Source organism: Mustela erminea, chromosome 1 (genome assembly GCF_009829155.1).
Source record: "Mustela erminea isolate mMusErm1 chromosome 1, mMusErm1.Pri, whole genome shotgun sequence".
NCBI lineage: Eukaryota > Metazoa > Chordata > Mammalia > Carnivora > Mustelidae > Mustela > Mustela erminea.
In genome coordinates, this window is record NC_045614.1 from 53884009 (window position 1) to 53899271 (window position 15263).

Consider the following 15263-nt stretch of genomic DNA (forward strand, 5'->3'; position numbering starts at 1 on the left):
CTTGTGAACTCTCTCTCTGTCAAATAAATAAATAAGTCTTTAAAAGAAAAGAAAAGAATAGGTGACTTCTCCACATGACTGTGTCCATCTGCCAGAATACAAAGTTAAAAGTTTCCTCCATCTGACTTGAAAGAACAAAAAGATTTCTGGATGACCAGAAATCTATATAAATCTTCTATAATATACATGCAAATAGCTTACAATTCCAATTTTGAAAATATGAGCCTCTCACTTTTTAAAACCTGCAGGGTAGTATTTCCTATATAAACAAGAACATTCTAATATATGAATTTGGTCTTGGCCACTCGGCATTTGAGTAGACTTTAAGACTGAGTGGATTCTCTTTCCCTTGCTCGTTCATTTCCATTGTTCTTCTGTCTTCCCCTTCAGTGTTTGTACTCCTCCACCTCTGGAATTAGTTAGGAGCTCTGCCCCCCTTCACAAACCTCTGGTTTAGGCTCTGCACAAATGGGAATTTCTGTCACCTTTCTCTGAGCTCCCTGGGCAGGAACCGTGAAATCACCCCTAAAAGCATGTGCAGCAGCAGGCACAGAGTAAGCACCCATTAAGTATTCAGGGAAGAGCCCTTGATTAAAACTGAAGAATAGAATCTTTTTTACTTTTTTACTAGATTACTACTTTTTTTTTCAAGTTTATAGTTTTTAATTTAAAGTCTTGCTGCTTCAAAAAGGAATTTAGGATTGTTTTAAAATTGTACGCAATGTAAGACAAGATAATTTAAAAGACCATTATAAAAAGCAGCTAAAAGAAGCAGAAAATTCAGTATGTGTAAGCACCTAGGAAAGCAGATTTCCCATCCTTTACTTTTAAAATCCCCTAAGTTAAAATAATAATGATAATAACAAAATAAAAGACGAAATCCCCTAAATGAACACAAAATGTTTATGACAGTAGAGCAAGAGTGTCTTGATCCTTAAAAGGAGATATCTCATTTTTAAAGGTTAGGATTTCTAAAAGTAATTTCAAAGAAGCATAAGAAAAGAGAATCCTCTAATACTGATTAAGGGTGGGCTACTGAAGAAACTTTAAAAAACATTTACTTTCTTTAATTTGCAAGGGACAGTTATTCAGGTCCTCTTGGCTCCTCTTCCCCAAACTTTGAGCTATCCCCTTGCTTTCAGAAGGAATTGACCTGGTAATAGCCAAGATATGGTTTGAGAGTCTTCCCTACTCCCTTAGCTCTCACTCTGGAGTTTCAGACCAGCCATATTTGGTAGACAGAGGGTATTTTTCCTGCTCTACTCTCAGTAGGTAATAATGTGCATCCCTCTGTGGAGGTCAGATGACCTCCAAGTCCTGAAAGGTAGTTGAGCTGTTCCTGAGCGGCTTCTAGGTGCCCCCTGATTCTCCCCCTGCTCCAGTGGCCTATATGGATCTGTGCCCTGCATCTCATTGTTAGAGAAAGGTGTGAAGTGTGAAGGACATTATTACTATTCACTCAAAGTTTCCAAAACCCTATTATATACCAATGCCCTGTGCTGGGGACCTAGAAGTGAATGACTCTGTCCCCGCTCTTGAAGAGCCCAACCTGGTCACAGGGACACACTCATAAATCATCAGTGTTAGAAGGACAGTGTTATTTTTATTATGATCTATTTTTGTGTCTCTACTCAGATTTTGCAAGCCACTCATCTGTTCATTGTTTTTTGTTTTTTGTTTTTTGTTTTTTTCCCTGAAGTAGGCAGTGTGGTATAGGGGAAGCACAGCGCAAGGAGGGAACAGAGAGTCTTGGAATTTTTTTTTTATCTAATGTCTAATTTGACTGGATATACAACTTTGGGCAAGTCATTTAACCTTTCTGAGTCTTAATCTCCTTGTCTATAAAGTTGGGGTGAGAATGTCAGCCTGCTCAGAACAGGGGTTTGCACTCTGGTGAGGGGTTTATGGGGGAAGAACATTGGCAAGCAGTCAGTACTGTACAAGAGTGAGGGGTTGTTAATACCATATCAGTTGACTCACTGGGTCACCTCAGGGCTCTGAAAACTAGCTGTATATCTAGGTTTATCAGTGTCTGAGATCAGACCTCTGGGGTAGGTACTCCTGGGAACTGCTGAGTAGAGACTACTACATGCATCCAGTCTCCACATGGTAGCAAGTGACAAGGATAGCACGTGAACAGCTCTGTCAGTATTGTGAACAGTGCTTTTCTGTCCCCTAGGCTATCCTCTTTCTCTTGACTGTGTCTGAATGAAGACTCATAATTAGGAAGTCCTGTTTTTGGTGTTTTACAATTTATTTAAATCTGTATCAATTGATCTTTATAACAACCCTGTGTTTACACAGGGATAAGAGGCTCAGAGAGGTAAAGTGATTCACCTATGGTCACCCACCCAGTCAAGAGAAAATCCAGAACTAGAAGCAAGGTCAGCCACCTCCTATTTAGTCTAAGACTAGTTGACCCTAACACCTGCTCACAGTTGGAGAGGGTGCAGAGGGCATAGCAGAGAGGAGGTTGGTGACTTGATTCCATCAACAGCATTTGATGGACAAGGCAACTTAAGCCTGAAGAAGTTAACTGACTTGTCCAGAGTCACATTGTTAATACTGTAGGCTCTTAGAAATTAACTGTTGAATGAACAAATAAATGAGCTAGTAAGGAAGCCATGAGGAGATATTCACAAGAGTCCTGAGCGTGTCCCTAGGATCAACAGAATTCAGTTTGTATATACCCAGTCAGCCCAGATAAGTGGATAGGCTGCTAGTAGTTTATGACTTGTGGACCTAAGGCTTAGCTCAAATAACTAATATAAAAAAATAGATATAGGACTGGAAGTGAGGTTCAGGAGAGCAAGTGTTCATCTGGTTGAAAAGATTAGGGAAGGCTCCATAGAGCCACAGCAGTCTGGGCTGGACTACAAAGAGAAGAAGGACATTGAGGGTAGGGGTTGGCAGGGCAGCCAGGTTCTCAGTTCAGCAGACAGGTGCCTGGGCTACTTCTGCAAGAAGCAGGTGAGAAAAGCAGCAGTTAGCTAAAATTCTGGGAAGTTTCATGCCCCCCTCTTGCTCGTGTGGCTCACTGCCTATCCTATCCTTGTGGGACCTTGTTGCAGGAGGACATCGATCTCAGGCAACTGGAAGACAAACACTGGCTCTGCAATGCTGGAGCAGATCGCCATGTCAGACAGGTGAGTGAGAGAAGGAGTCCACTCCCCAGCCCAGCTTCCATAGCTGAAGAGGTATAAAAAATGAGCCCTGCCCAAAGGAAGCCTCTAATCAGGACAGAACACAAAGAGCCAAGCAACCAGGTAACAAGATCAGGCAGGACTGGGTTATATGCTAAATTATGAAGATAAAGACTGGACATGATGTAGAAGCTCCAAGAAAGGAGCAGTTACTCTGCACTGGAAAAGCCAACGAAGGCCACCTAGAGTATGTGAGACCTGCTTTAAGCCTGGAAACATAGGTTCAATCTGGAGTTCAAGTGAGAGAGCACTGTAGAGAGGGTAATATGCTTGACAGGGAGAGGAAGGGGTGGGATGGTAGAGATGGAGGCACCAAGGAGATCATGAGTAGCAGGTAGGCTTGATATGAGCTAACACCCCAGCCTCAGAACACCTTCCCATCCCTTCCAGGTACAAGCTGTGGGTAGACACCTGCTCTGAGATGTTTGGTGGCCTGGACATCTGTGCTGTCAAAGCTGTACATGGCAAAGATGGGAAAGACTACATTTTTGAGGTAAGTCTGGCCCAAGGAATATCTCAGTAAGAGACAACACCCAAGGCTAGAAGCCAAGCTCTTAGCTTGAGAGCTATTGGGTGACCCAAACTACATTTAGATCAGAGTCTTTCAGGCCAGGGGATGGTTCCCAGACAACACAACCAATGAATGTGCATAGTGAAATACATCCACCAGCAGGGAGCTATTGTTTCCAACCAGCTAGGCTGGCCCATGCTGGGTAAGAGTTGCCACATTTGGGTTCCTGGGGTCCTAGCCTAATGCTATTCCCCTGGGAAGACTGTAGTGATTTACCATTTTGGGTCTCAGAAATTTGGACTTGGGAATCATTCGGTTCAATCTGCTCATTTTGCAGATGAGAAAACTAAGGCCTAATGCCATAAGCATGTGTTCAAGGCCATGGAGTGAATCAGTGTCTCAGCCTGGGCTAGATAGAGCTCAAGTTTCCTAGTTACAGAAGATTTTTTTTTTTTTAAGATTTTATTTTAATTCCAGTTAGTTAATGTACAGTGTTAATAGTAGTTTCAGGTATACAATGTAGTGGTTCAACACTTGCATGCAACACTTGGGGTTCACTACAAGTGATTAAGCATTCCTTAATCCCCATACCCTTTTTAAACCATCTCCACACCGTGCCCTCTGGTGACCATCAGATTATTCTTTAGAGTTAAGGGTCTGTTGATTGATTTGCTTCTCTCCTTTTTCCCCCTTTGTTCCTACGTTTCTTAAATTTACACAGGAGTGACATCATATAGTATTTTTCTCTGACTGACTTATTTTACTTCTGTAATACTTCGTAGCTTCATTCATAACCTTGCAAATGGTAAGATACCATTCCATTTTTATGGCTGAGTAATATTAATATACATATGTATACTATATATATAATCTATATATATGCCCACACACCACTTTGTCTTTAATATAAATGTGAATCTATTTCAGGGTTTTCTATACTGTTCTACTGATTTATGTATCTATTTTTATGACAGTACCATACTATGTTGGTCACTACACCCTTGTTTTGTTTTATTTCTTTTCAGTGTTCCAGAATTCATTGTTTATGCACCACACCCAGTGCTCCATGCAATACGTGTCCTCCATAATACCCACCACCAGGCACAGGGGATTCTTAGCATCTCTCTGAGCCTTGGAGATACTTTACTCAGCCTGGTCCTCTAACACAATTTGCTGACTCCCTTTTCCCCAGATTGAAGGGAAAGTCGGTAGCAATATGAATCCTTCACTCATATTCCTGCCCAGTCTTACTGGGAGCAGGAAAGGCTCCTTGCCAGGAGTTGGTGGGTTGGCAAAAGATTAGTGTCAGGAACCCAAAGTGGGCTTCAGAATCTACTCCATGATCTACTTGGCACATAGCATTCTAAATAATCACACCCCCTCTCTCAGTGGGGCTCAGTTTTCTCATCCATAAATGAGAGTTGGATTACAGAGTCTGTTATCCTAGTTAGCCAGCTAACCACTTCCTAACGGAGGAAAACAGTTACCTGGACTTTGAGGTATGGGAAGAATCAGGATGGTGGTGAAAAGGGAAGGCATCCCAGGTCATGAGCAAAAGCAGAAATCTAGTTGTTTAAAGGGCAGACTGTGTGGAGATAAAAACTGCATGGGTGAAAAGTCCCAGAGATGAAAACTGGCTACTCCTAACTAGAGAGTTAAGGGAATGACCTCCATGTATTCCTGCTTTCCCTGCCTACAAATCTCTAAACCTTGCTGTCTCCCTTTCCCTACCACCTTCAGCCATGAATCTTGTACACTCTACTGAGCCCTGGCCTCGGTGAAGTCTGGGGGGAAGAGCCAAAGCAAAAGTTTGCTGGAGGGGGAGACTAAGGTCCTAATTCTGCACAGGAACATGCTTCTAACTGAAGATAAGAACACCAGTTTCATTCCCAATCTGTCCCAGATGCCTTAAGTTCTATTCATTCTGAAAGTAGGCCTTTGATTTTTCCAGCCCCTTTCCTAACCTGGGCTACATCTTCTACCAGGTCATGGACTGCAGTATGCCACTGATTGGTGAACACCAGGTGGAGGACAGACAACTTATCACTGAACTAGTCATTAGCAAGATGAACCAGCTGCTGTCCAGGACCCCTGTCCTGTCCCCTCAGAGACCCTTAACCACCCAGCAGCCACAGGTAAGCAGGAGGAAGAGACTGGAGACCCAAGAACCATTCCCAAGCCCACTGCTGTAGACTGTGGTGGCCCCAGGATAGAGGAGCCTTCTCTTTAGCAGTCTGCAATATCAGCTATAGAACTGACCAGTTCTATAGATCCAGTACTTACTGGTTCTCTTCTCTCTGAACTTGAAGTCTCTGGGGAACCAGAGCCCATTTCTCTTGGGATACTCCCACTTTTAAATGGGAAGTCTCTGAGGAAGGGCTGGGTCAGACCTCTTACCAGCTGTTCACTGTCTATGAGGGGTCTGCTGCATTTGTGGAGAAAGAAGGGTGTTTATCAGAAATCTGCTGGCTTAGAGAGAAGAAAGGGTCAGGTCCCTCATTCTGGAAGAGAATGATGAGGTAAACTCAAATTAGAAATCTGCTTTCCTTCCTAAGGGAGAGGAGGAAGTTTTCTTCAGTTGACTATGGTGTGTGACTCATGGCCAGTCACATTCACAGTGGCAGTATCCCAGATGCCAAGTCTGGTAGGAAATCCACACTGAAGTTTTTGTGGCTCGGGCTCTGTGGCTCTAGAACAGGCCAAAGAAAAGCAGGGGTCCAACGTCTTAAGTCCCATCTAGGAGATATCTCACTTTGCAAAAATGTCCCCCAGCTTTCTTCTCACTGAACTTTTGCATAATGAAGTGGTAAGAGCTTGGGACAAAGAATCCAAGAACTGAGTCCTAGTCTAGCTGTTCTCCCCTAAATAGCTGTGTGACTTTGGGGGGAAATTACTACCTTTTCTAGGCCTCAAGTTTAATTACTTGAACATAAAAATCTCTCAGAAATCTTTCTTTCAAAATCACACTTCAAACAGTTAAGGAGATAGAATAGAATGGTGATTTCAGAGTGTGGACTTTGAAAAGAAAAGTATTGAAATTTGAATCCTGGACACTCCATTTTATTGGCTTTGTGACCTTGGATAAAGTACTTATATGTGGCTCAGCAGAGATGACAATGGCACCCCTCTGCTAGGGTTATTGTGAGAATTAAATGAAGAACCTAAAATATAGTGTATATATATATAGTGTATCATAAATGCTCAAAAAGGTTGCCTATTCATCTGCGAGTCTATAGTTCTAACAAGTTCTCGGGTGATTCTCGTGCTTCTGGCCCACAGACCACACTTAGGGAGCAGAACAAAACTCTAGATTTCCTTGGTGCCATGTCTGAATGCAGTGTGTAAGCTTATTATAGTCCAGAGAACACTCTGGCTTTTTTGTCCTTTAGGAGATGGATATTTGTTTCTTCAAGGATCAAGACAATACATATTTTATTGTATAATTATTCATATAAGTATATAAAATATATTATATAATGATTAAAAAAAAAAAAAAAGGTTGCCTATTGTTATTAAGTAACTAAGCAGCCTCAGGGCTTAGGTTCCCTACAACCTCTGGCTTCAAGATCATCACTCCCTTTTCTAAAGATCAGTGCCTTGCTGCGATTATGCTACAACCTCAGAAGCCAAGTAATTGGAGTCTGGAAATCCTTTAGTAAGAAAGAAGAAAAGGAGTGGGGAGGGAAAAAGAGTATAAGCCAGCCTGGATTATGGCATAGAAGCAAATTAGTTCTTATCATTTGAATGTCACAGAACCATAGCATAGGAGCATAGTTGATATTCATAATAATGGACCTGAACCATAAAGAACAGCTTTAAAAAAAAAAAAAAGATTTTACTTATTTATTTGACACAGAATGAGAGAGAGAGATCACAAGTAGGCAGAGAGAGAGGGGGTAAGCAGGCTCCCCACTGAGCAGAGAGCCCGACGTGGAGCTCAATCTCAGGACCCTGAGACCATGACCTGAACCGAAGGCAGAGGCTTTAACCCACTGAGCCACCCAGGCACCCCAAGAAACAGCTTATTTTAAGTCAGTATTCCACATGTTGTTTAAGAAAACTAGTAATATAATGTATAAGAACTATTTCTGTAGAAATGACTAAAATAGGGGTGCCTGGATGGATCAGTTAGTTTAGTGTCTGACTCTTGATTTCTTTTTTTTTTTAAGATTTTATTTGAGATTTTATTTAAGATTTTATTTGACAGAGATCACAAGTAGACAGAGAAGCAGGCAGGGGTAGGGTGGGGGGTAAGCAGGCTCCCCGCCAAGCAGAGAACCCAATGTGGGGCTGGATCCCAGAACCCTGGGATCATGACCTGAGCCGAAGGCAGAGGCTTTAACCCACCAAGCCACCCAGGCGCCCCCTGACTCTTGATTTCGGCTCAGTTATGACCCTTGGGTTTGGGGAATCTGCTTTAGGATTCTCTTCCTCCATCTGTCTTTCTTCCCTCTTCTACCCCGAAATCAATAAATAAATATTTTTTCTTTTCTTTTCTTCTTCTTTTTCTTTTAAGAAATGACTAAAATAAGACAGTGTGACAATTGGTAAGTCATTTCTTTCTCTGGATCTCAGTTTCTTCACCTGTGATATAAAATGGATCTAAATACCTTTTCAGCTCTGAAAATTTCTTTCAGTAGAATACTTCCATCCCTACTCATGCTAGATAAATGGGAGCTCCTGGGCTAGTCGACTTACTTTGGGCATCCAAGTTGAGAGTAGCCCCCTGCTATGGGATGCTATCATACATTAGCTCATATGGGTGTTTTGTACCTTCTGTAGCTGGCTCACATGTGTCAAACCTCCAGGCAAGTACAAGAATCTCTTTCTGTACATCAGGAATGTTAGTCACCAGAGAATTATAGTAGGGTAGTTAAGAGAACAAAAATTAATTGATTGTTAGAGATATAAGCCCATTATTTAAATGTTGTACTTCACAAGAGGTGCTAAAAAAAGATTTTCCTGGTTAAAAAAATATCAGACAGTGGTTAGATTTCATGATTTTGTAAAGCTTAGGGATTATCAGATTGTTGCTTGTGCCTGCCCTAGGGAAGAGTGATAGCCCTTTTCTTCCCTTTAACCCTGAGAAATACAGAGAACATCTGGTTGCCCCTTAATGAATTTATGACAGAGTAAGACAGCCCAATGCTACCCAGGTGAAATAAACAAAAATAGGTTGTTCTGGGATTCTGTGAGGATCCCTTAAGTACTTTTATAAATAGAAGTGTGCACAAAACTTTCTTGGCCTTCTACAGGGAAGTCATTTTGAACTAGAATGCAGAGGAGACCTGAATTCAGCCTTGCCCTTACCACCCACCAAGTGACGTTGGGTAGATATCTTCCTGTTTCTGTGTCTCAGTGTTTTCATATGTAAAATGAAGGACTGAACAAAAAAACTAAAAACAAAAAAACTAATGTCTTTTTTGAACAACAAAAAAATGTCTTCTAGCAATGAAATTTAAATTATACAGAAATGATATCTGTAACATAAAAGTTCAGTGACAAATCACCAAAAAAACTGCCCCCCCCCCAAAAGCGTTAGCTTTTCTTTGGGACAGTCCCCTTACTTTGCAAGCATTACATAGTGCAACTTAAATATTCTCAAGAAAAGTCTAGAATGTATCCAAATCAGGTCAAGAAACATAGTAAGGAATGAGCTTTCCTAAATATAGGAGCTTGTGCAACAATCCCTTGTAGTAAAGTCAGACTGACTCAAGGATAAGCTTTTCCCTGCTCAGGATCACATTCAAAACTACAACATGATATTGCGGAAAGCACACTGTACTAGGAGTCAGAATACTCATCGGTTATTCTTACTCAGTCATAACGTTATGTGACCTCGGGTAAGTCATTCCCTATCTCTAGACCTCTGGTTCCTTACTTAAAGAATTAAATTGAATCAGATGATATCTAGATCCCTTTTATTTCTAAGGTCACATGAAACCTGGTCTGCCCAATTGCAGTCTGAGAGTACAGTCCTCTACAAGACTGCCCTCATTCTTGACATGAACAGGAAGTTCAGAGAGTTCTTAAGAATTCTCTGGAAAGGCTCACATAATTTACCTCAAGCTATTATACTCACAGTTACATTTTAGGAAAGGATACAGATCAAAAATAAAGGAAGATGCACAGGTCAGAGTCTGGGAGTGTTCCAAACATGAAGATTCCATTGTCCTAACCTCCCAGCATCCATATGTAACAGTACACATGGTGCCAATCAGGGAAGCTCATCTGAGATTCAGTGTTCACAGTTTTTATTGGCTTTCATGTCATAGACATGCTTGATTGATCACCTCCTTGAAATTGGTCTCCAGTACCCCCATCCATGAAAGTCAGGTTAATACCATGTGGCCCCAGGGGCCACTGTGAGTCACCTCATCAGCTTATATTATGTAGTGTGGTCTGAGGGCCTCTCACCCACAAAGAAAAGACACTCCTATTACTCAGGAAATTCTAAGAATTTAGACTTATCTCCCAGGAGTTGGGGAGAAAAGGCCAGATTTCTCTTTGGGCAAGGCCAGATTCTTTACTATACACATGATTAAATTAATTTTAGCAAATGTCTCTTAAATACTTTTAGCCCTTGGTACGCAAGGGTGATGCCCTTTTTCGACTGTGTTTCTGCTGACTAGCACAGGCTAGCTCAATGTATGTGCTTAAAATCGGTTTAATAGACTTAGGGCTACAGTGATGAATGAGATACTGTCTCTGTCCAAAAATTGTTTATATTCTAAATTGAAATCGTGGTGAATTCACAGAGTCATCACCATTCATCAGACAATACCTTCTTGTATTCTCTGTTAGTTTCCTCCTGAACCTTGTGCTTTGACTTTAGGCCATCCTAAAGACAGGAAGTATACCACAGTCTGTCACATTTTTTTTTTTAAAGATTTTATTTATTTATTTGACAGAGAGAGATCACAAGTAGGCAGAGAGGCAAGCAGAGAGAGAGAGGAGGAAGCAGGCTCCCTGCTGAGCAGAGAGCCCGATGTGGGACTCGATCCCAGGACCCTGAGATCATGACCTGAGCCGAAGGCAGCGGCTTAACCCACTGAGCCACCCAGGCGCCCTGTCACATTTGGCAGAACACTGCAACTTGGGCTTGAGGTCATGACTGTACTGATTGTATTTCTACCTCCCATTTCTCCCTGATGATAGCCCATTTCCACTAGTTATGATTGAGGAGACATTTCAGTCATGCTGGCTCCAGGGCCATAGAGCTGTCAGACTCGATTACTTCCATATTTCCAATATTACATCTGCCAGTTTATCTGGATCTTAAGCCACATGAATCTCTTCTAAGCCCCACCCTCCACAGGTGATCTGGGTCCCACCTTTTTTTTGCTCTCACATTATCCCTCTCTTCTCCATCACTGATTTCTTCTTTTTGAGAGGATCACATCCATCCATAAACATCTCCCATTTAGAATAATAAAGTAAAAGCCAATCCCACTGAAATTGCTCTTGTCAAAGTGACTCCATGTCTAGTTCTCATCTTCATTTTCCCATGTTCTTATCTTGCATGATTTCTCAGTAGCTTTGTTGCAGTTCCCCCCCACACTCTCCTTCTTGAAACATTTTCCTTTCTATGCCTCAGTGATTCTGTTCTTGCCTGGTTTTCATTCCGCCTCATTGGTTTCTTCTCACCTCCTTTGCTGGCTCCTCCACTTCTGCTAAATCTCCACATATCAGTGCCTTAGAACTTGGTCTATGTACTTTCCTTGGTGATCTCAACTAACCCACACCTATCTCCTGCCCTGACCACTCCTTGAACTCCAGATTCACATTTCTAACTCTTGCTTGACATCTTTATTTACATGTCTAGAGGCATCCTAATATAAGATAGCCAAAGCAGAACCCTGTAAATTTTTGACCTCCTTTCAGTTTTCCCCAAGCAATTCATGTAGGACCCTACCTGCCTCTTTGCCTTCCTACCATCCTAGCTCTTTCTCACTGGTAAGGGCCTTCCTATGTGCCGTATCCTCTGTCTGAGATGCTCTTCCCCTTGTTTTTGCATGGCTGGCTCCTTCATGACAGTATAACTGAAATTTCCTCAAGCATCTAATCCAAAATTTCCATCTAATTACTGACTACCGCCCCTGCTTCTTTAATTTTCTGCATAGCACTTACTAACAGCTTAAGTCATTCCCATCTATTTCTTTCTTTGGCTCTTCCAGTAGAACGTAAGCATCTTCCAGTAGAACGTAAGAGAACAGGGTCTCTTCACTGCTATATCTCTAGGGTCTGCAGAGTAGCTAGCACCTAGTAGCCATTGAATACATCACAGATGTACTAAAGAGGGTGCAGTCAGTCATCAGGAGGAGAGTTAAACAGCAATAACAAAACTATGTCTTCCTGCTTTTTATTATGATCATGTGATAGCAATTCTATGCAAATGACAGTGATTAAAATACTCCTTCTATGCAGACAAACTACTGCCCTTCTCCTCCCCTAGATATGGCATTGCAGTACATATTTGTTGAATGAGTTACTAGATGGAATAATTGTCTTTAACAGCCCTTGCAGCATATTGGAGTTGGTGTTGAGATCCGATGAGCAATTTTGGTAGTGTACAAATGGAAGGGATACAAACCAAAGGGTATTACCTGGGTCCCAGCCAGAACTCTGCATGGTGCGCTGAGCCCTTAGCTGCTGTCACTAAGTCACATTCCATTCCTCACAATCAAGCCCCTCTTGCTGGCTCCTTTCTTCTGTGGCTTTGGCAGCTCAGACTGAAAGAGCTTCTGGCCGAGTCACAAGCCCTAAGAGCTATTCCTTGCCCAGTATTCTCAGTCAAGACCAGGATAGACCATGACTAGTTATTTATCTACCTTTCTCTTTCTCCCTCTCTCTCCTTGCCTGCAGCTCCACCCTTACAGCTTTCATTTCTCTCACTCTAGAAGAGGCCCTTAGTGTTGGTTGAGGGGGAGATTAGTAGAGGGCACACCTTGCCTTATTGTCAGCCAGTCCCCTAGCCAGAGATGGATTAATTATAGAAAACAAAGAGCAAAGTCATTGAGATGGGCCCAGGCTAGCTGCTTGCCCAATTCAAAGGGGTAGGGATGGGGGCTGTAAGAAGCGCTGGCTATGTAGCTGAAAGTAGGAAGGTGAGTCGCAAAGCCTTATCTGGCTAATGACAACTTAGTCTCAGCCTAGCTGGACTGCCCCCTTTGGAGCTGCCCTAAGAGTTGGTCAGGACAAGTGACTCCATCAGCTCTGAAGTGCTTCAGGGAAACTGTTCTCAAGGTGGCAGTGACACCTGGTGGCCAGTGATGGCCAAAGCCTCCAGGCTATATACCTTTGAAACCTCCCTACAGGCTCAGCTCTCCCATCCCCCACACACCTTGGGGGTCTGTCTTCTGGGATCTGAGCTGGGCTTTATAACCCAGGGCTCTAGAGTGGTGTATGCTGCTCCTGAGACTCTCGGGAATCAGGGAGAGAACTTCAGGTAGAAAAGCTTTTAAGTCATGCCCGTAGAGGTGGCATCCTGGTGCTCTCCTTTGTGTGGCTAATCTTTTTTCATTTCCCATTACACTGTTTCCATTTTTGTTATTTTCCTATAAAGTCTTCCAGAGTCAAAGGGCTGGATTGCTAATGCAGGGATTTCAGACACTAACAAACTTTCTATTTGGCTTGTGGGTTATACCCATGAGGAGTGATTCTAAGTAATTCCAAGTATTACACATGTGATGTCCAGGAGGAAGGCAAGCCTCTTCCCGTACCTTGAGCAGGTCAGATCACACCTGCAATATTGTTTCCAGCCTGAGGGTCACAGGACAAGGACAAGGACAACCTCTAACTCTAATTGCAGTGTGCTCAGAGGAAAGAACCAGGAGGCTGAGGCATTTGGCAAATCTTTGAGTAAAAGTTAAAGGAGCTCCAGTTGAATAGCAATAGTTTCAAGAAACCCATGACTTATTACCTTTAGCTCTCTCGTGGCTGTCCTGAGAGAAGACTGATGCCAAAAGGCAAACCTGCTAGAAGACAGGAGTAAACTCTAAAACTAGGAGAGGAAATGGCTGAGAATGGCTACTCTGAGAAGTAGTGTGTGGCTGCCACATCATCGCTGATGTTCATTCAGGTGCAAGATAAGCCCCTAGTCAGGGATATGGCCAAAAGGTGGGCTGGGGGCTAGGGCTAATGGAGCAGGTAACTTAAAATATCCTTCCAGATCTAAGATGCTGTGTGCTAGCCACCGGCCTGGAAAGGGCAGTGATATGACCAGAATTGAAGGATTGAGGTCCATAAACTGGTAACCTCTGACCTCTGGTGGGACATTCTACCAGTCCTTTTAACTGGTTCTCTGAACTGAAGAGATACTCAAAACATTTCCAGATAGATCTTTGCAGATGCAGAGGCTTGAAAAGATGAAGTCTCTTGAGTACAGGACACCAAGATTGAGAAGGGATTTCACTGGGGTCTAAAGTGCCATGTAGTTAAGGAAGGGACACAACTCAGATCCCAAACATGGGACTAAGAAGGACTTACATAGCTTAGAAGAAGTAAATTTAGGACAAATGAAAGGCCTTCCTGCTTCCCACAGCAGTACTGGCTTTAGGGAATTTGTTCCCCAGTGAGTATAAGCTGAAAATGTGAGGAGATTTGAGGCAGGTTCAGATAAAGTCACTAGTGGCCAGATCCCTTAACAGACTATTAAGGGAAACTGACTATTTTGGGGATGTCTTAACTTTTAAGGGACATCTTTAATCACTTGAAGCTGACATTCTGACCTCGGGTGACCTGGCCTTTAGTGCCCCCATAGGTCTCATGGACTTCCCCCATGGGACATTTCTTATGTCCTTAGGAAATCACTGATTATGGGAGGGCCTCAATCCAGAAGATGAGCTCTGCCCTCAGAGTAGAAATTGCCCTCATGAAAGGAGGAGGAGGAGGAGGAGGAGGAGGAACTCATCCCTGGGAACATTTTTAACCTTTCAGAGGAAGAAAGGTGGGCACTGGTAACTGCTGGAATGATCTCAGAAAAATCCCGAGGTGCCAGAAAACATACTGTCCCCTTTGCTCTGACTGAACCTACAACCTCCAGACCACATTCCTTCCTGCTGCCTCATTCCCCTTGGGGTCCTAGACCGGGGGAGTGAAGCCTGGGGGAGCTGATCAGAATAGCTCTATGGCGTGTCCAGCAAGGAGCTTGGCCTGGCCTCTTTCTTGGGGCCAGACCCTGAGACCCTTTCCCAATTTCCTGTCTCAGATATGCTGAGCAAGCACAGGCCTTCCTCCTTGGTGGGGGCAGCTGGACTCAGACCAACAACTCTCAAAAGTTGAGTCACTTAGTGTCTTTCCTTCCTCAGCTTTCCATCCTGCTGGGACCTCAGATAGGAGCTCCTGTCTCCCAGTTTGTCTGCTGAAAACCACAGGATAGCAAATTAAAGGTGCCTTTGACAAAACCCCACAAACCCTCATCCACGGGCTTGGTGTCTCCTAGACAAGTGATTTCCTGTCCATTCACCTCAAGAGCTAATATTTATTGCTCCAAAATGACTCTTCTGCATCTTCAAGGTCCTCACTGGAACAAGTCAGTGACATACAGA

The 15263-nt window shown here is 42.9% G+C and overlaps 1 protein-coding gene across 3 annotated transcripts in view; it reads left to right on the forward strand.

The window, feature by feature from the left end:
- The window catches only part of SYN2 (synapsin II), a 203441-nt gene that overhangs the window by 173958 nt on the left and 14220 nt on the right, over nt 1–15263 (forward strand). For 2 of the 3 annotated variants that reach the window (XM_032327577.1, XM_032327568.1), the window contains exons 8-10: nt 3072–3146; nt 3594–3696; nt 5700–5849. In XM_032327577.1, the coding sequence (XP_032183468.1) occupies nt 3072–3146; nt 3594–3696; nt 5700–5849 (328 nt within the window). The remainder of the gene's footprint in view (nt 1–3071; nt 3147–3593; nt 3697–5699; nt 5850–15263) is intronic. The other variant, XM_032327558.1, reaches the window with a different exon arrangement.